Below are 21,049 nucleotides of genomic sequence, written 5' to 3' on the forward strand. Positions count from 1 at the left end.
GTGATGGTAAGCTCTTCTTTACTTGGATACATAAGCCTTAAGAATTCTCAGACTACTTAGAACATTCTTTGTGTGTTTTGGTTAAAATTTTTCTTACAAAAATAAATCCTGTTACTTTACCCTGTTTTTGCATGATCCCTAAGCCAGCTTGAATAATAATAGAAGTGAGTTTTCAGTTCTAATGATGTGGTTCTGAGCACTCAAGAGGAAGATAATGTGGTCTGAGTTCAGAATAACTGAATTTTCTCTTATCTTTATTTTTAAAAATACTGTTATTACAGCTGGCACAGTTCATCCAAGGCAATATGCTTATGTTCAAGTAATTTTAGTTTGGCTGAGTACAGTATATCAATTATTTCTATATCAGTTTCACTTTTAAAATATGTTAGTAAGATTTTAGGAGTTTTCTAGCAGACCACTCTTCAACTTTTGTAACGTCTCCAATGTTTTTTTAAAGAGTAGAAAATACTGTGTTTCTAAGTAGTTGTATATATTCTGTCTCTTTTCTGTGGTACTTATTTTGATGGGATATTTATTTACCAACTGTATTGGCAAGTGTCTTGAATTCTTAAATTTCATTACATCTGTAAAACAAAGTCCAAGTACAGATGTTGTCATCAGAGATGCTTCAGATGAAGAACAGATGAGTTCTGTTACAAACAGTTATTAATATTTTAAGTGAGCTCCTTCCCCTATTTATGATGACATAAAGGAACAAATTCTGCAATACTTTACAAAAAAGAAAAACTTAGCATGTGTGCACTAAATTGCAGAATTCATGTCTAATAGAAAACAGAAAAAAAAATTCCCTGTGAACCGTCTTATCTTTTTCCTCTGCCCCTGCTCCCCTTCTCCCCTGAACCACTTTTTATATGTTAGTTCTGCTTTACTTTTTTTCACAGTTTTTAAAGTCTGGAACACTCACCTTAATGCAACATTTTTGTGACAATTAATTTTTTTCTTCTCTGTTGACTGTTGGCATTTTCTTTGTTTACCACCTTGTCTTAAAACAGAATTGAGGAAGCCTTGCAGTGTACCAAAAAAACCCCAAACCAGTGCTGCTTGTAGGAAATTCAGACTTGGCAGAATGAAGTTTTGCAGTCAGAAATTCAACTTTGCCAAGTTTGGAATGCGATTACATAACTGTTGTTTCTGCCACTTTGTTTATATCTCTGTTTTCCCATTTTAGTAAGAACAGCTTTACTAGCCATCATTGGATTTATGCCAACCAAAGGTGAAGGAGCAATAGGATCTCTAGATTACACACCAGAAGAAAGAAGAGCTCTTGCAAAGAAGTAAGTGTTAAGTTTGTTATTGTAGGTACATTTACATTCAGTCACTTTTAGGGTAATGCATTGAGTAGAAAATAAGCTATTTTAGTCTCTTATCTTCAGTCTTTATCTTATCTGTTCCAAATAAAACAAGTTTGATGCCTTGTATGTGCGGTCACTTTTTTCTCAGAGTATTGTGCAAACCTGGAACTTGCAGTCAAACAAAATATTTTGAGAGCACTTCGTTCCTTCCAGTATTGTGTGGTCATATTTGAGGTTTGTCTGAAGTTCAGTCTTGGAGCTGTAATTAACATTGTGATACAGTACTAATTGCAGCATGGAGAGAAAATGGGTATGATGGAATTAATAGTAAGGGGGGGAGAAAACAACCAAAATAATGATGTATAATTGTCTTTAAGTAATAATAAAATTACTTCAAAATTCTGAAGCAACTTTTTCTAAATGATCTTTAGGAAGTTACGATTAGGTTTGTGACTATGATGAAATTATTGGCTTAGTGGACAAAGGGAAGGCAGTGAGTGTTGTTTTTTGGACTTCAGCAAGGCTTTTGGTGTCCTTTCTGTTATCCTCAGTTATGGAGTACAGCCTAGGTGGTTGGGGACAGTAAGGTAGATTAAGAACTGGCTGAGCTGCCTGGCTCAAAGGATTGTGATAAGCAGCACAAAATCCAGCTTCAGGCTGGTCACTATCGGTGTATTCCTGGTGTCAGTGCTGGGGCCAGTGCTATTCAGTGTCATTCATGACCTGGATAATGTGGGATCTCAGCACCTCAGGACTGAGGTGCCGAGTCACCGAGACCACCCTTGGGGGGCTCGGGAGTCCTGGAATGTTCCAGAAGTGTCTGGTGGCTGGACTTTGATCCTACACAGGAGACGACACTTGTATGAGGATAGGAGGGTTTCACCGGGGTGAATGGTGAAGGGATTAGTTAATTAGAGGGTGAGACACAGGGTTTAGGATTTCTGTACAGGGGGGTTTAGAGAAGTAAGATGGAGGAATTGGGGCGTGTCCTGTCCTTCTTCTTCTTCTCCTCCATCTTCTGTGGTGATGGTGGCACTTTGGGATTGGTCATTACTAAAAGTGCACTGGTCAATAAGGGTGAAAGGTATTGGGGAAAAATGATAAATATTGTATACGTAACTTTGGGTATAAAGATAGGTGACCGCCCGGAGGGCGAGGGAGTGTGCTCATGGCTGGCTGCTGAGCAGACCTCTGTTGGGCCGAGAGAAAATCTTCTAGATAAACAATTAATAAACACAGAGACCGAGAAAAGAACTGAAGCCGCTTCTCGTCCTTTGATACGCGGGCTGCCCAAGGCCACCCCGGGCCTTTCCAGGCCCTTCAAACAGCCGAAAACCGGACAGGATAATGGGACAGGGTGCACCCTCAGCAAGTTTGCTGGTGATACAAAGATGGGAGGAGTGGCTGATACACCAGAAGGTTGTACTGCCATCCAGAGGAGCCTCAGCTGGCTGGAGGAATATCAGAGAAAAGTCCTGCCCCTGTAGAGGAATAGCACCAGCTGACTAGCTGACTAGAAGGGAGTTGGAAGGGAAGATTCTGGTGGTCACCATGCTGATCAGGAGGCAGCAGGGTGCCCTTGCAGCCAAGAAGGCTGATGGTGTCCTGGGTTGCACAAGGAGCAGCATTGCCAGCAGGTCAAGGGGAGTGATCCTACCTCAGTACTCAGCACTGGTGAGACACCAGGAGTGCTGGGCTCAGGTGGGGCTGTGACCAGGTCAGAGTACAAGAAAGACAACACATCCTGGAGCAAATTCAGTGCAGTGCCACAGAGGTGATTGAGGGGCTGGAACATGTTTCTGCCATGGAGATAGTAAAAGAGCTGGGAGTGTTCAGCCTGGAGAAGAGAAGGTTCAGGGGATCATATCCATATGTACAGTTATCTGAAAGGAAGTTGTAAAAAAGGTAGAGCCAGGCTCTTTTCAGTGGCATTCAGTAACAGGAGTGAGTCAGTGGGGTAGGTTGGTCTTGGTACTGTGCTGTCAAGTCTCTGTGGTTCCTCGCTGGCCTGGAGAGCCACTTGCAGTGTGCCCTATAGGGAGATGGTGTGGGAAGGTTATGTTCTCCAGGAAGCTGAAATTCCTGGATTGGAGGTGCAAGCTCCTGGGTCCAGTATAACATTTGTAATAACAGTTAAATCTTCATAATTTATAGTTTTTATTTGCTGCAGACATAAGTATTTTAATTGTAAGAAATTATTAATAAAGTATAAATAAAAGTGATATTTAAGTCGGTTGTCAGTACTTTCCCAAATGACGTAAGAGAATTTGTGTTATATATAGATAATATAATATAGATAATTCTCAACATATTTTTTCAAGATAGTGTGATTTGAGGCAGAGGGAAGTATTTCTAAGTTACTGGCCTTGCTACCACTTGTCTTTCTGTGGATTGTTCTGCAAATAGTTTATTAAACAAGCACACAGGAACACTGAGAACATGCTATTCTGAGCTATGTCATTTGTGGGCAGGTCACAAGACTTCTGTTGTGAAATGTGTGGCACATCTATGAAGACAGCCCTCTTACCACTGACATCTGGAAGTGTGTCAAGCCAGGCAGACAAGGAGGCTAAAGAGCTTGCCAGGCAAATTAGCTTCAAGGTAAAGTCACTGTTTAAACTTTTATCTCTCTTGTATAGAATTAGAAAAGAAAATACTGAGGGAAAAACTTGGAAATCACAGAAACATTCATCATTTCAGAAGACCTTCATCAATTGCTATGTGGAAGCCTGTTTATTTCAGTATAGTCTGAAAGAGAAAATAAGAATGGATTTCTTGAAATTTGCTGCTTAATAAGTTGTGCATCTCAAGCACTGATTGATTAGTTTTAATTTTAGTGGTAACCACTGTGGTAAAAACTGCCTATGTTGCTTTTACTTCCACATTTTCCAACACTAATAACTTGATTAAATTCTCCAGAATTAGTTTTATCATAAAAGTGTGACAAAAGTTTGGGCAAAGCTAACCTAAATTTTTTACCTTTGTGATTTTTTTTTTCCTTTTGGCTTATGGAAGGAATAAAACATATTACTACTGAAAAATGGTTGCAAATTCTTTTGAACTACTCTGCTACTATCTGAAGATACTGAAAGTTGAACTCTGGTATGGAAGTTGCTGTGACCGAGAAATGTGTTCTCTAGCTTGTGTTTCAGTGAAAGCAAGGTTTGTTTAGACAAATACATTCCTTAGAGAATTGCATGTCTTGCATGCACAGTGTTGTTTTTCACTGGGTTTTCCACTAAACTCTTAAATCAGCCACTAAGGAAGATTACTGTGCATGAGGGCAGGGAGCTACAGTTACAATATGAGAATGTGGCATTGGTGTAGAACACATCCTCACTAAGGTCAGGGCTGCCAATATGTCCCCTTTTATCACCCATGTTCTTCTAATAGTGTCCTAAAGGCTACTTTTTACTTCTTTTGTGTGTGCCAGGAAAGTAAAGATTGTCTTCTGAGCATTCCTGACAGTTTTGCAGGATGTGCATATTCCTATGCCATAACACTTAGAATAAAAACATCTCCAAATATTTTACAAAGATACAAAAAAAAGGGACAGAATTTTAAAGCTGAACTGCTTGGAGAAACAATGGGTTGCCTTTTCCTGGCTTTTTTACCGTATATAAGGGTTTAAAGTTGTAGGTTTGTTTTTTACTTCAGAACTGCTAATCTTCAAAGAAATTCTAGAAATATCAGAGTTTGGTTTTGTTTGGCTTTTTCTTTTGTGAGAAAGAACTCATAACTTACATGAAAACAATGTTTTCATACATTTTTCAGTTTTAAAATTAAAGGCTTAGAGATATCAGTTTTTAAAGAATACAGGTGCTTTCCATGTATCTGTGTGCTTGACACCACCTCCTAAGAACAAGCACTTGTCAGGAGAAAAAATGAATGAAAGCCTGAGGTTTCTACAGCCTTTCACCATCCATTGTGATTTTGTGTTTTTTTTTTTAAATAAGGTAAATCAGTTCTGTCCTCTGGTTGCACTTTTCTTCCCTTCTCAAATCAAATTTTAGTGGTTGGCATTTTTTAAGCTTCCTGCTTCTCTGCTTTGCTTGACTTTCTTATCTTTTGTTGTTAGGCAGAGGTGTTCAATTGATGCGTTTGTAATAAACTAATAGTATGAATTACTAGCAGAAAATAAAGAAGTTTTTAATCATTTGGATACATTTCATATCAATTTATGGGGTAGTATTTAACATCAGATTGCTGATTGAGTGTATAATTTGAGAGAGTCTCTCTACTAGCAAACATACTAGCAACCTCCGCATTCATCCTTTAATAAGAGGTTTCCTAACTATGTGTAGATGATCCCAGGGTTATTGTGTTTCTTACCAGCTTTAAACAAGATGGTAACGTTTTAAAAAGTCATATTGAGATAGGAATATGAAATTCAGGAGGGGGAAAAGACCCCAACACGTCTTCTCATTACAGTTTTCCTGATTCTGTGAGCATCCACCTTTGTTCCTGTCTGTTTTAATAGTGAATTGTATTTTGTATCAGTTTTATATTGACTTCTAAATAGTTTCCTGTGTTTTAGGTGTTATATAGCAGAAATTCCGCTTTGCTTAAAACAGGGAAAAAGAAAAAGAAATCACTAATAGGATATGTGTCACTGTAAAACAGTATGGTTTCCCTTCATGTTGCCATCACAAGGCATATTTTGCAGTAAAATTCTCTGCTCACCCTCATATGTTTAAAGATGTTGGTCATCTTTTGAATGTTAGTCTCACTTCAGTCTAGATATTAGACTTAGTACTTTCATAAACTATAGTAAATCAAATGCACATTTGGTGCTGCTTTATAGAGATCAACAGTAAAGATGAAATAAGCTCATCTTGAAAGAAGCAAGAGTAAGAAAATTGGTCCTCTGGTTCTGGGGAACTTAAGATGGGATAGGAAAGAAAGATTCACCCTGAGGGTTGTCAGATGCTGGAGCAGAACTACCCAGAGAGACTCTGGAACCCCCAGCTTTGGAGATGCTCAAAACTTGTCTCACATGACTCTAGAGAGAATTGGACCAGGAACATCTGGAGTTCCATTCCAGTCTAAATGTTTCATAATTCTGTGTTGCTTTGTTGATGATCCATATTTGAATCATAACTTTTCCTGTCTAATATTACAGTTCATAATAGTTAAGTGCAAAGACAAAGCAGTCTTCTTAGCAGATTCTAAGTTTTCAAATGTTAAATCCATCTCCAGATTGTTTTGGTGCATTTTTTGGATTCTCTTAAGGTAATACATATAAAGAAACAGAGAACCTAATTTCCTCACACTAAATAATATCATGAAAGACTATTATACTGTGATCTTACCAGTTTGTTATCACTGTAACTGGTTGTTTTCTAATACACTGTTTGTATTTCTTGCTACTACTACCACCACTACCACCATGTCTGCATTTGAAGACTAGATTTGAAGTTGTCATTTGGTAATAAATTGGGATCTAGACACATGACTTGAGAGGTGACTTGGTTACTGATAAAAATTGATCTGGTCAAGACTTCCCTTTTTTTTTTGACATGTGTAAATTTTAGAAGTATTCCAGTTCAGCACTATGATGGTATATCCTTTTCCATTCCCAAGAGATTATTGCTGGCAAATATTCTGGAGTTTGCATTCTTCTATATGTCCCTACTGGTCTCTTGTCTCAGATTTCCTAAATGAAACCTAAATTCTGGGAAATAATGTGCAGTAGACATTTTGTAAATGTGTATGAAAGCAGTATTGAAAGACTTGAATTTTTTCTTTTACTCTGTGCTGAAATTTAAATAGTGGACACTGGTATGCAAATACTACCCAGTGTAGTGTCATACATGTATGCCCCCTCTGTCTGTGAGGCAGCTTTGGACTGAAAGCAGTACAGCCAGATTACACTGGCACTCACCAGAGGCTCTTTAGTCCTGTGGGGGAACAGGCTGTGCTACTTCACTTGTATCAACAGTAAGCCAACATTGTCTTAAGGACATGCAAAACAAAAGTTTTAAAAATTGTGTTATTCTGGCATAATGTCCTGGATCTTCTAAAGACTTTTATTTTTTGCTCTCTACATCTGTGCTTTTTTTTGAATGTTACATTTGATATGCGCAAACAAAATTGGGTTTTAAACTGTTATTTGCACATTTGCAGTCTTATTTTTAAAGAATGAAAATTTCTTAAACTTATTACTGTGTCATCAGAATGCAGCTGGCACACCTGATTATTACATTTTGGTAAGCCTCATATTCTCTGCAAAGAAATACACGTTCCAAAATAAGCCAAATTGTTTTGGAGCAATTTTGATCCTGTCTGTGATGTGTGCTTCTTGTAGGCAGAGGTCAATTCATCCAGGAGATCTGATGCTGGACCCTCAAACACATCAGGGCTGAACCACTCTGCTGCTTCACGTGAGCCCCAGCAGGATGGTGCAGCCAGAGCATTCCCAGATCCAGCAAGTGCAACGGTATGGTCCATCTTGGAGCTTTATTGGGCAGAGTCTGATTATTAAATTGTCCTCTTAAGCTGATTGGAGTCTTGATTAAAGTATGTAGTTCATATATTTATGCTGGAGCTCCTGCATACCTTTATATAAAATCTGCTAACAAATAGTATGCTGAATCATTTTTAGAAATAGCAACCTTTGCTTTCACTTTCTTCTCTTAAAACAAGAAATAATGTTCTTTTAGCGGTTCTTCTTTCCAGTGTTTCCTTTAATTACATTGTCTTCATTAAAACTTTATGGTGTCTGAAGCACTACAATTTACCATCTGTGTAATGTAGCACAGGTTTTCTCTACAGAATTCTTAGCCAGAGGCAAAAAATGTTTCAGTGATAACCTGTAGCTTTTAAATATTAATCAATACTATCTTCTTGGATTTTATAACCTCTTAAGTTAGTCTAAAATGTTCTTACCATTTGAAATATGACATTTATATTTTAATACTGCTAGGTGTAGGGCTTACATAAAGGTTTCAGAAGTGACTGAGGTCTGGTGGTGGGCCAAGGCAGCTGCTGTAACGACTGTTGCAAATGCAATCTAAATTCACTGATAAACTGCAGGCAAATCCCAGCTAAGCTGCCTTTTTTAGAGAGGATGGGGCTGCAGATTGGTTAAAAAACCTACAACACGTCCAATAACATCTGTTGTGTGTTTGCAACATGTTTTAAAGCTATGTAGAAATATAAATATGCTAATAGCAAACTTTCTTCCCCCCACAGTAAGGGGGAAGAAATTATTCCAGATTGTTCAGGATTTAATAAACCATTTTATTATATTCTTCTTATTACACATCCTGGCTAATATAGTAGAAAGATCTGATGCACCAAGGCATTGCTGGCATTTTCTTGAGGAGAGAGACTTTTTAAAATTAATCACATTTTTAAGAAAACTAGTTTTATCTAGTTATACTGATTTAATAATTAATGATTAATTTAATCTTCAGAAGATCAGTCCTATGGGAATTGAGACCTTTAAACATATAAACGTAAGTGTATGTAAAATATTAATATATGTGATCAGCTGTAAATGATAAGAGGGTTCATGTTTTAGGGAGTTGAACTAATATTCAGGATTGTTAGTGTTAGTTTGAATCAACCTGTGTTTCTGAACTGTCACATTTTGAGTGGTAGGAATTATCTGGAGCCATTCAGTAGTGGAAAATAGCCACACAGTGGAAGAAAGAAATGTGTAGCTTCCTATTTTTGTGTTCTTATTCATGTGAAAGGTAATAGAAATATTTTCAAAGTAGGGCACTCTGGGCCTTGATCTGCTTAGAGTGTGAGAGTTCCCATGCAAACCTCAGATCTTTTCTACTCAGCTGGGTTTCCTGCATGTGTAAAATCTGTTTATTGAGTCCTTGTTGGGTAAAGACCTAATTCTGTCTTATTAAGTTGTGTTAGATTTGGGCAACACCAAAACATACTATTCTCTCTTTGTGGATAAAATGTTTGCCACTTGCTCTACAAATGTGTACCTAATTTAAAGCTGTTGTGGAGAATTTGCTGGGTTTACTCTCTCTTAGAGAGTAAAAAGGGGAGAGATGGGGCCAATGCTGAATCCTTGTATTAACTTGTTGATATAGTGGATTAATGTGTCTCACTCTGAAGTCATGGGACCTTTTGTCTTTCTAGGCAATACAGAGGTGAATACTCAAAGTAATCATGCAAAAAAAATAGAGTGTTACCTTTCTTCTGCTCCTAGAACAGTTGTAACCAGTCTTCATTAAAGTCACAATGGTAAATAGGTGCTAAGGGAAGGGTCACTTCTAGGTGAAGGTGAAGGAATCTGTAGTCTGCGTTTTACTATGGGACTGCTTCATGGTCGAGTTTGTTCTTTCCAGCATCAGTTCCACGATTTTTTTACCTTTAAGTTGATTGAAAGGCCAGATTTTTAAAGTGTGTTAATGGCAAGATATTTGTGATCACAGTAATGTCCTTCCTGGGAGAGGGCTAACTTAATTTTTGTGTGAGGAGCACTCTGAAATGGGTCTCTGCAATGGCATCACTTTGTGTCCATTTCTTTGTTCCACGTGGGGCCTTATTCCTGAAGAGAGAATTTTTCATTCCATCAGAAAGAGAAGTATTTTTAATTAGCTCTCCCTTCTGTCGTCTTTCACCTAGGGAAAGGATTATTGCCTCACTGACTAAAGAAGGACCAAGTCTTACAGTATGTCCATTAACTGTATGTTTTTCAGATTTCAAAACTCAGTTTGAAACTGTTGTTTATGTTTTGGCTGAGTCATTTTGTTACTCAGTACTTCAGCCTCACAGATTGTTGCCCTTTGAAAATACTTACTGTGTAATTGCTGCGTGGATGTGTTTGTCTGTGCTGTGGGGAAGGTGCACTCAGAGCTCTTGACTTTGGGCTTTCCCTGCCTGACCACATCTTCCAGGTCACTTCCCTTCCTCCCACCTTCTCTTGTCTTTTTGCCAGACCAGCAGTGGTTGTTCCCAGTCACTGTCCTGTTAGTAATGACTGGAGTGTGCAGCACTGGTGCAGATGTTGCACATTGGCTGTTAAGTTTTATGTGCCTGGATTATTAGAGAACATTCATCCAGCCTTTAAACAGCTGACTTTTGAAGGAAGAAGAGGGAGGGGAGGGGGTTGATTCTCATGCCAGTGAGACCTGCTTCCCAGGAGAACCTGTCACAACATCATTGAGGTTTGCCAGGTGCAAGGCAACGAGTACAACAGCATGAGAACAAGGAAAGGAACAACCCTGCTCTGGAAAATGCTGCCACAGAGACTCATCTGAAAGGATACAGAGCTGCAGAGAACAGTCTTTAGCATTAATAAAACTAAAACAATAGGCTACCTAAGGTATTATGCAGTATTTGTGAGGAGTCTGAACTGAATGCAGAAAATACCTCTGACTAGACTACTTCTGACAGTACTTTATTTTATTTGTAGTAGCTGTTGATGTCTACTCAGGGCAAAGTGATGATGTGTTATTCTTGTTTGAGTATTCAAAGTGCTAGCAAGGTACTGCTGCTGAAAGCTGGCTTAATAAAAATAACTGAGGTAGTATTAAGGTGAAATCCTTCCACATCTGAGCAAAACAATGTTTTAGAAGGAATATATTGTAGATACTCAGGTGGGACTCGGGTGCAGTGGTCACCTAAATTTTGGTACCAAAACTGATCACAGTGGGACTCATTAGTGGAGGCTGGAGAGCAGTGCAGATTGCTCAGCAGCAGAGGCTGGTGGGCTGCATTTCTGTCTCACCCCTGATTGCACAGACTAAATCTGTGTGGATTATGGGTGTCTAAACTTCCACCAAATCTGTAGCAATACATTTGGTGCATTGATATGGAATGATGTCCCACCTTGGGGCTTGTAGCTAATGAATAAAGTCGATGCTTTGGGAGCTTTATTAAGTAACAAGGTAAAAACTGTAGGTAGGCTTTTCTGATAACCTGGGAATGCCTTAAGCCTCAGTACACCTGTTATTAAGCAGTATCTTACAGTAGTGACTTGCACTGATGATAGTGACTGGATGAAGCATTATGAAGGTGATAAACAGTGTAACTGAAGCCAGCTACTCTTTAGCTGATGAAGGAAGTTTCTGTCAGAAAATGAGGCTATGTTCTGATGCATGAGATTTATAAAGCCCTTAACTTATAATTATAAGTTCTGAATGATATATTGGCAAAAAAGTGTTACCCTTTATCTCTGTTAAGTGATGTCTTAGTTCTGTAATGCTACAGCAACCATTTTAAATGTCTTGACAGTTGAGAATACTTGGCCCAACTTTGATTGATTAAAAACCTGTCATTTTTCGTATTAGACATTAAGCCATGCTGTGTCAAACTTCAGTGTTTCTTCAGTTAGAAGTTGTACAGGCAAACAAATGTTGCACCTATCCTGATTTCTGCATCTCTCCCCAGACCATTGGTATAAGTGAAAGAGGCTTCAGTAACCCACAGGATTTATATGGTCCTGAGTTCCTGAGTTTGCTGTATTTTTAAAACATCCCTTCTAAGATTATTAAATATCCTTCTAGTATTCTGATAAAAATTTTTAAAATAATGAACTGGAGATATAAAGGATGCAATGAATTCTATCATTTTTCAGTAGACTGAACATGATATAATTTTCATTACTTGCATTTTTTTAGATGGTACAAGTTTTTGTTAGTTCTCATAGAAGTATATTTTACTGAAATAGCTTATTCATCAAATAATTGTTTAGATGTCCTTGGAGCAAAGTTTTCTATCAGTCCTAACAGTTTTGGAAGCTTCAGAAATAATGTGACATGTAGCAATATAAATAGTATTTAATAATGTGACGTGTGTTTTAAATGTCTGTAAAGATCAGATGCTAAGGGTAGCTATAATGTAAGTATTATTGAATATTTCTATCTTTAGTCTGTTAAGCCCTCATCTACATTTCCAGTATGGTTTGGCAGAAACCATTATTTGGCAGAAACAATGGAAATTGTGTCATGTGAGGTGTTGTGTTAGTCTAAAAATCTTGTAATGCTTGCTTATGAAGAGTTTAAAGACTTGCCATTAAGTTGAAGACAAGATGATTGTGATTTTTCTTTTTTAATAGTGAAGCCCATCTGCCATTTTTTGGCATTCTTAACAATTAAGTCTTCAAACAAACAAAAAAATCTATCTGTCTATCTATCTGTCTATCTATCTATCTATCTATCTATCTATCTATCTATCTATCTATCTATCTGTCATCTCTATTACTTAAGATACTGTAGCACCTGGACCCAAATTTATATCGGGTCATGATGATCACTCCTTTCTTAGCTTTGTTCTGCACATCTGGTAATAGTTGGCCATTGATTATGTTGGGAATCCCAAGGTGGTGCATTAGCTGAGCTTTGAGTGAAGCCTTTGGTCTGCTGTTGGCCCAATCCATCTATAATTTCCTCAGAAAAATAACTTAAAGCCTTGAAATTGTCAGTGAGATTTCTCTTGAATCACAGATCTGTTCATGTCAGCTTGTTATATTCAGAACAGGGCCTTTCTGTTTTATTTTTAAATTTAAGTTTTGCAGTATTGAGAAGATGTGTATGACAGCCAGTGCTAGTTACTTTTGTTAGTAAGATGAAGGATTAGGAAGATATCTAGACTTTTTTATATCTTTAAAAACTGTCTGAGGAAGAAAAACATTGCTTACTGAATTGGTAGTGGTAGTTCTTGTGTCCTGAATTCACTTCTCTCCCTCTCACCTTCTGGAAGATGGGAATGTAGATGATTCTAGGAACTTCATTTCTCAAAGACTTGGCCTCCCCAAGTCTTTCTTTTCCTTGGCATGAGGAGCTTTCAAGTGAGAAGCAGAATTACTTTCTTCTGCAGTGTACTGGAAATCACAACAGGCTGCTTGTGGTGTTCTTGGCTGTCTCTGCTGATAAAATTTATCTTTTAAAAACATTTTTCTTTGAAGGTACCCAAGCTGCTTTGCTTATTTAGGCTAGACGCCTGTGTAAACAGCAAGTTACCAAATGTGGAGAGTAATTGCATCAGTGCTTCCTTGCAAATGATAAACAGTGGGAAATAGAATGATGAGGTAGGAACGGAAGGCCTCTTCCCTTGGTGAGACAAATCACTAACTAGGTGGAAATTCTGAATTCTTTATCCGCACACAGAAGAGTCACAAGCCCAAGTGCTGTTCTCCGTCTTGTGGATTGTCAAATCTGATATGCAGTTGAGGGCATTTCCCATTAAGTCATGTGGAAAGGTTATCTTTTATAGGTATAGTAGATGGCTGAAGTAGTGCTTAAGGTTATGGATATTGGGTCCATTAAAAGGCTTTGACAAAAATCTAAAATGTCCAGAATTCTAGTTTAACCTGCTGTTACAATAATCTTGTAGAAGGAAAGGGGGAGAAAGCTAATTCTGGAAAATAGCTGCAAATTGGTTTAAGTAGGAATACCAGAAAACCTTATTTTCTGAGGACTGAAAATGAAACTTAAAAATTTTAAAAACCTGCAGTTTTTTCTCAGAGCTTTTTTTTTAAACACTTTAAAACAGAACCTTGTGAAAATGCTTATTTCTAATGACTGCACTGTATTATTATTTTTAATATTAAACTTGGAAGTTTGAGCTTTTTAGTATTGCAAGCAGGATTAGTCTGGTGGGAGATCAGATGTCATATTTTCTAGTCCATAAGATTGAAACTTGTTTTCTTCAGCATAAAATTCTCATGAGCAGAACATGATTTGCTTAAGTGTATTTTTTAGTACTTGTAATGCCAGACCGAGTTCACCCAGCAGAGGGCAATAGGTAAGTGTCAGCACGTGTGCTGTGCTCCAGAACTCCTGCTGGGATCGGGTGATTTGTGGTCAGGATTTTCATTTTGGTTTTTCAGTGGTGGTGGTGGTGATGAGAGCAGACTTCTGGACTCAGATGTCCACAGGAAGCACTGCAGCACTGCATAACTACAGTTCTTGGACTTCTCTCCATCCTTCTTTTGGCTTCCCTGTCTTGTTTCCCCTTCAGTATAGGTGACATTGCATATCCTCAGAGATATAACTACTTAAAGGATTTCTTGAGCAGCAAAGAGTTAAAACAAATCCTTGACAAAGATATTTGAAATATCTAACACAAATACACTTTGGCAGACTTCCTTCAGCCTTCTCTTGTCTATAGGACTGCTGATTTTCAGCTTGAAATATACTTCTACTCAGGATAGCGTATGGGCAGAAACAACCAGCTATAACAATCCTGTAACTATTAGTGACATGTATTAACACTTATCTGAAGAGCATGTTTTAGTCGTTATGATTTTATCTGTTGCTGACAAGAGATGAAATGTTCTGTGTGACAGCTCTCACCCGTTGTGTTTCAGTCCGAAGGCCAGAGCAGCAGCGCAGCAGCCGGGCAGGAGCCCCCCCCAGCCGTGCCCGGCAGCAGCAGCAGCAGCAGCAGCTCGCTGAGCCCCCGGCAGCGCCGCGCGCAGCAGCAGAGCCAGAGACGCGCCCCGGCCTCGGCCGAGCTCACCCGCGCTCAGCAGCCCCGCGGCAACGCCAACCACGCGGGCTCCACCGTGCTCATCGTCCTGCTCACCTTCGCCCTGGCCGCCCTCATATTCCGCAGAATATGTTTGGCCAACGAGTACGTGTTTGAGTTATAAGGTTGTTTGTCCTAACAGCAGCGACTTGAGTGCTTCACTGAACATTCTGTGCTGGCTATGACATGAGAACTGTTTACAAAGGTTCCTTTTTGTATTTACGCTTAAATCCTTATGAATGTTAATGTACCTACAGATACGTTGCTTGTAGGAAAAGCAAAGTTGGACCTGTAAGCTATGAGTTTTGAGTGCCCACTAGATACTTGGAGAAACAGTGCAGTGGAATAGTAACATTAAGGCATGTGGGATGGGACTAAATTTGAATAATTTATTTAGTAAAAGACAATTTTTAAAAAACGGTTGATTCAATTTTTTATGGGGCATAAATGCTCATATAAGTCTAAATTAGTATGAGATCTGACATTGAAGAGGGGATGATTAAATGAAACACTGCTATGTGTTTGTGTCTGGTGAACTCCTAATTTAGAGGGAATACAGTTTTGTAACCACTTTTATTTGCCATGACACATTTCCAGAGGAGAAACACATACAATTTGGTTGTGATGCTGGTTTGTGTGTGTTGAATGGGGATGGGATTGTGGGAGCAAAGTAGGTGCCAGAAAACAACTTGCATTATTTTGGTTTTTATTTTTTGGAAGAAAGATTGGGTAGTCTTTTGAAAGATTTGAATGTCCTCTTCTAGTACTTTCAACTGTATATCTTGTTTTTAAAATTTGAAGATTATGCAAAACATGTCTATTCTTGCAATAGTTATAAATATGTAATATAATTATTTACCCAGAGCTGTTGTCTTTTAATTATATCAGAAATATACATAATGTGTTGAACTGAATGTTTCGTATGTGGTTTTATTTGCTAAAGAAAATTTAAGCCTTATTACTTAAATTCTGATATATATGGACATGCTTAACAGAAGTATTTATTACAATCCTGCTGGTAATAAAGTTTCAAGCCAGTCTTTGGATATTTCAGGTATCACATGGCAGTTTGTTTCTTGTTTGTCTGAGGGTTTTTTTGGTTGGTTGGGCTTTTGTAAGGGGGTTTCTTTTCGTTGGTTGGTTGGTTTTTTTCTTTATTGTTTTGTTTTGGTTTTTTTTGGGGGGGGTTCTTTTTTGGGGGGGGGAGTTCAATGTGTTTTGGTTTTTTTTAAGTCTAAAATCAATATTTTGTATCCAGAGATCTACTTATTATAATAAGTCCCTGGCAATATTCATGAATACTGTGAAAAGGCATGTACAAGCAGTAGACTTACAGTTGTTAGAGTTTTGAGAAGTTTTGTCTTTTACTACTTAAATACTGAAGTAGAAGAAAGTGGGATAATTTTCCTCTTGTATTATTGCTCATATAACTGTTCAGCATGTTTATTTCAAAGACAAGGAAGTTTAGCAAGCTTTCATTTTGTTTCTGTCAAACATAATAGCACTGACTTAAGTGAGATTCTCATCCTGTTTTTCAGCAAGTATTTATCAAGCTAGCTAGAGCTTTCCTAAATTTTACCAACTGTAGTATATATTACTGTACTGCAACATTAAAGTAGCTATAATAACTTCTAAAAGAAGGAAAACCCGTTGTGTCTAAGGGAGATGTGTAAATTTAGAAAACCCCCAAAATTTGAGTTCTTTAGCATTTCTCTGTATTGATAATCTTGTTTGCTGGTATAAGGGAAAAAAGGTGAAAAAATAACTTTTGTAAGAAGACAAAAAAAAGTGTGTATTTGTGCAGCAGTTAGACTTTCTGCTGCAGACCAATTTGATGCCAATATATTAACATATTTTTATGTCATTTGTCTTATTAGAAATTCAATAAAAACAAGCAAAAAACCAATACCAATGTCCCCCCCCCCAAAAAAAAAAAAAAAAACCACACCAAAAACCTGTGTTCAGCTCGTGTAGCCTCTAAGATAGAAGCCCTGTGTCTCCTGGTTGGTGTGCTTGAATCCCCGTTCAAGTACTGCAAACGTGGGCTGACAGAGGGAGTTCTGGAAGAGGTGTGACCCTCAGGACCGTCCTGCTGGGTTTTCAGTCCCTCTGGAGTCTCTGCTCTGAGTGTGCTTTTCTTGTCCTGCAGAGTCCCTGCTGTGCCAGGCACAGTTCTGTCCCTGTGCCACACACTGGCTGCTGTTAGCACAGCCCGCTGCTGCACACAGAGGCCAAACCAGCATTGCCCTGTGTCCGGGCTGGGAGGAAATAAACCTTGAATGGATTTTGGAAACAGCCTTGTCACTGTGATTAAAGAAATAGCTGATTTTAATTTGAGTTTCAATCTCCTTTGATAAAAGTTAAAATGGCTGATCATGCAAATGCCTTTTGGAAAAAAAATACATTAATGGTGATTTGGTTTATGTGAAGGCGATGGCATGCAGAGATTGGGGGTTACTGTTTTAATTTTGCTTTTAAGTTAACAGTAAATAAAGTCAACTTTTTTAGAGGAAGTAGCTCATATTCTCTCTTCAACAACATGAGGATTCAGAGAGAGCCTCAACTGCCTTAAATCCATTAAAATACATAATTTTAGAATAAGATACACGTCTGAAACGTGGCACAGGCAGTTACCAGTTGAAAAAGATGCCGTATAGAGGATCAAAAAATGTAGAAAGCCTAATGAAAAGGGACAGCATGGCTTTACAGTCTGGCAGGAGGATAGCACTGAGATTAGGGGATTGAGCAAAAAGCCGGCGTGCAGAATTGCGGGTTTTTATATAATGGCTTTAGCAAGTATCCTTTAGGACCCGGTGGCAATGTGCAGCGAGGCAAACCTGGCGAGTAATGGCCAATCACTGGGCGGTGATGAGGGAAAAGCGCCGGGTGCGAAGCCGCCGGGAGCCCGTGGGATGCATCACGCCGGGAACGCAGCGTGTCTGCCACCGCTCGCCCACCGGGGCAGCGCGCCAGAATTGCAGTTGATTCAATGTTTAAGCCCGGGGGGACTTGTACTGCAGCAGGTCACTGGAGTGCAGAGTGCTCGGCTCTCGTTTCCAACAAGATGCCTTATTTCACAAAACTCCTTTTATTAATTTTCTGCTTAGTTCTTCTCGTGGAAAGCAGAAGGCACAGGAGGAGGAGGTGGACAACCCATCCGGATGTGCAGAGGGCAAGGTAAGGGTTGCTAAACCAGGTCTGTATCTTTTCCTGCAGTGTTACAAATACATTACTACAGGCATATAAAAACCTACTCTGTCAATGTCTTCATGTATACTGTGTGTGCAAACAGCTTTACAGATAATGTTTTTGTAACAGTCTCTGGTAGTATAATCAGTTTTGTGGGTAAGTGGACAATTCTATGGCTAACCTTGATTAACTGAGTGAGGCAGGTTTTGCAGAGAAGTTCACTGCTCCGGCATGGATTGTAGTAAAATTATTCTTAGCCATATTTACAAACTTCTGAGGGAATTCAGAGGAGTTGCAGTTAACAGAGATGGCTAAATGTGCATACTGTTTAATGTTTCAGCACTGTTTCTGGGCAGGTTATTTGCCTGCTTGCTGCAATGTCCATGTTACTTATATTCACTTGCCCATTATGCTCTGACAATTTGAGATGGGGATGTTGGTTAGCACACATAGTGGTAATTAATAACAAATTAAACCTTGGAAGTTAACCAGGGATTGTAAAATTAATTTATATTTTTTTTGTAATAAACACATGGAAGCATAAAAAAATGTATTTTAAAGTTAAGTGAAAGCACAAGAAGGAGTTAAAGGTCTTAGTAAAGTTTATTAGATTTACCGCTGCTGAGATTTGTCTAGAGGTTTACATTAGAAAAGATAATCTTCCAAACCTGCCAGACAGTCCAAAGTATGTTATCCTTTTTTGTGGTTATGTCATCCAGTGGCAGTTACATCTTACAAGACTATTCATTGTTTGAAGGGCTCACAAATAAAATTGGGTTAATCCATCTTATTAAATGGTTTCACTATGGCAGTAAACTTCCAAATTTTCATTTATTTTTGTGGATTTTTTGGTTTATCACTCAACACTTTTATACAGAGTGTTGTTACTTGAATGTTTTGAAAAGAAACATGATAAATTAGAAGCAAAAAAACCATAATATGCTATCAGATTTACACTACTTATTGAAAAAATACAGTGACATATGCTTTTAGTGACGTAAATGTTAAAAAGCTGAAACAGCCAGGGCCTGATCCTGAAATCCTATAGTCAGCTGAAGTTTTACCACTGAAGTTTACAGAATCTTAATTATTGAATTAGATCTTTCATCGAACTCTGAAAATGCTCCAGTGCCTGTATTCTGAGGAATGTGGGGGATTGAACAGTAGCACTTCCTTGCAAACCTTTCTGTGTAGTAAAGATCACGTATTTTAAAGTAATAAAATAGTGTAAATCCTTCTTTAAATATCAATTTGCCCTGAAGTAAAAGTTTCCCTGCTTTAAAAGTTTTGTGCTTTATTTGAACTTGGAGAAAAGTTCTACAGTGCCGATTTTTTCATGAGTTGTAACGGACTGAGAGTCAATGCACTGCTAAAATTATTTCTGTAAATATACTACAAAGAATAACAATACTATTTAGTATTCTATGGTGTTATAATTTAAATTAACAATTTTCCATCTTGGTAGGATCTGAGGAACTATATGCCATATATATATACACACATACATACGATTCCTATGCAATGTAGTTATTAAAAATTTTATAAAATCAGGTTTTAGAGATTGTCAAATGAGAATGGAATTTTAAATATGGAGAATTATGCAGTGTTGCAACAAAAAGAAGTGTATGGACCAGTGTTGTTAATATTTTAATTTTCCTATTCAATTATATTTCAGTCTTTATATTTCAGTATTCAATTGTATTTATTTTAAATTTCATATTCATTATGTAGAAAAATAATTTAGTTGTCCCTAATTTAAATTTCATATTCATTATGTAGAAAAAAAATTTAGTTGTCCCTAAAACAACGATGAATAGTGCACTATTCTATAAAAGGAAACTAAAACTAGTTCCTAGGCTGGTTTCCTAATCATATAAGAGAAATTGAAAGAATTATCTTTTAAATAATTCCATCACATTTTCTGCTTTGTATTTCTCATGCTGATATACCATAAGAAATAGAGTAAATTTTACAGTAAACTTTCCTTATTAAAGAAAATTTATTCCTATATTTGGGGGTCTCCAGCTGGTAAGTTTGATATTTTGTGTCCACTAAGGTGATAAATCAGCCTGACCTAAAGATCTTTATATGGACTTCAAGAATATCGCTGGGGGTGTGCAGGTGCAGAGCTCCTTCAGCGCTGCAGTTTCTTGCTCAGACACTGCCCAGGGGTTCCCGGGGTGCAGAGCTCCTTCCCTCGGCGCTCTGGGCGCTGGGGTTGGCTGGTCCTGAGAGTTCTGGGACTGCTCTCTGCCACCATGCTGTGGAAAAGTTGTTGAGCCTATGCCTAAGTGAGGAAGGAACAGAAAGTCAGGTTAGGAAGCCAAATTAAGAATTGCCAGGTTAAGTTGCCTGTGGATCCTTAATTACTCCTGGTTGTTTGTGTTAATAGCTTGTAACACATTATTTTTTTCCATGTGCAGAGCCTCAGCACACTGAATGGATAATCCTTGCTTGATTAGAAACTGCCCTGCCTTTAATTTTCTCTTACTCCTGCATCCCCCCCTCACTGATAACACATCCCTGCTCCTACAGATTGAGATATAACATAAAGAAACAACTGCCTGTGTGCATCACCGCCCTGACTGTTGCCCGAGACTGCCTCACTTTATGCTTTGGAGAGCCCAGGCTTTGCGTAGCAAATTGAGGTGTGCTCATCGAGTAGCAGCTCCTGCCTTCCTACTTTGATGGTAGTTTTTCACATTTTCCATGGTGTACAGTCCCTGCCACTTAGGTTGAGAAACTGAAGGACATCAGTGATACTTTGAAGCTGAGTGTGTTCTTGCTGATGTGCAAGATGTACGAATGGTGCATGAAACCAAGGGCTCTAGAACTGTAACAGCATTGTTGGTTAAAAAATTTTGCATTTCCTTTTGTTTGGAGAATTCAAGTGATAAATGAATTATGAAGTAAAACATTTTGTTGGAGTCATCTGGGTGACTGCTGGGCAGGGCATTGTTGTTTGCCCCAGCCTTACTTGCACACCAAAGAATAAATTTACACAGAGGAAGAACAGGCTGGTGCTGAAGGAAACAGTGTAAATATGGAAAGCTGCAGGTGTGTGTGTCAGACGGTCTGTGTTGCCAGGTTGAAATGTGGGATTT

General features: G+C 38.3%; 2 protein-coding genes across 4 annotated transcripts in view; both read left to right on the forward strand.

The window, feature by feature from the left end:
* UBE2J1 (ubiquitin conjugating enzyme E2 J1) overlaps positions 1 to 15,670 on the forward strand; it is a 38,645-nt gene extending 22,975 nt beyond the window's left edge. For 2 of the 3 annotated variants that reach the window (XM_064707307.1, XM_064707309.1), the window contains exons 5-8: positions 1,190 to 1,295; positions 3,785 to 3,914; positions 7,621 to 7,752; positions 14,596 to 15,670. In XM_064707307.1, coding sequence (XP_064563377.1) covers positions 1,190 to 1,295; positions 3,785 to 3,914; positions 7,621 to 7,752; positions 14,596 to 14,880 — 653 coding nt within the window. In that variant the 3' untranslated portion in view covers positions 14,881 to 15,670. The remainder of the gene's footprint in view (positions 1 to 1,189; positions 1,296 to 3,784; positions 3,915 to 7,620; positions 7,753 to 14,595) is intronic. The other variant, XM_064707308.1, reaches the window with a different exon arrangement.
* A 2,135-nt stretch (positions 15,671 to 17,805) lies between these two features.
* The window catches only part of LOC135446317 (gamma-aminobutyric acid receptor subunit rho-2), a 30,807-nt gene continuing 27,563 nt past the window's right edge, over positions 17,806 to 21,049 (forward strand). Inside the window, exon 1 of the mRNA XM_064710089.1 lies at positions 17,806 to 17,933. Within this exon, the coding sequence (XP_064566159.1) occupies positions 17,821 to 17,933 (113 nt within the window). The 5' untranslated portion in view covers positions 17,806 to 17,820. The remainder of the gene's footprint in view (positions 17,934 to 21,049) is intronic.

The sequence above is a fragment of the Zonotrichia leucophrys genome, chromosome 3 (genome assembly GCF_028769735.1).
Source record: "Zonotrichia leucophrys gambelii isolate GWCS_2022_RI chromosome 3, RI_Zleu_2.0, whole genome shotgun sequence".
In the NCBI taxonomy this organism is placed as follows: domain Eukaryota; kingdom Metazoa; phylum Chordata; class Aves; order Passeriformes; family Passerellidae; genus Zonotrichia; species Zonotrichia leucophrys.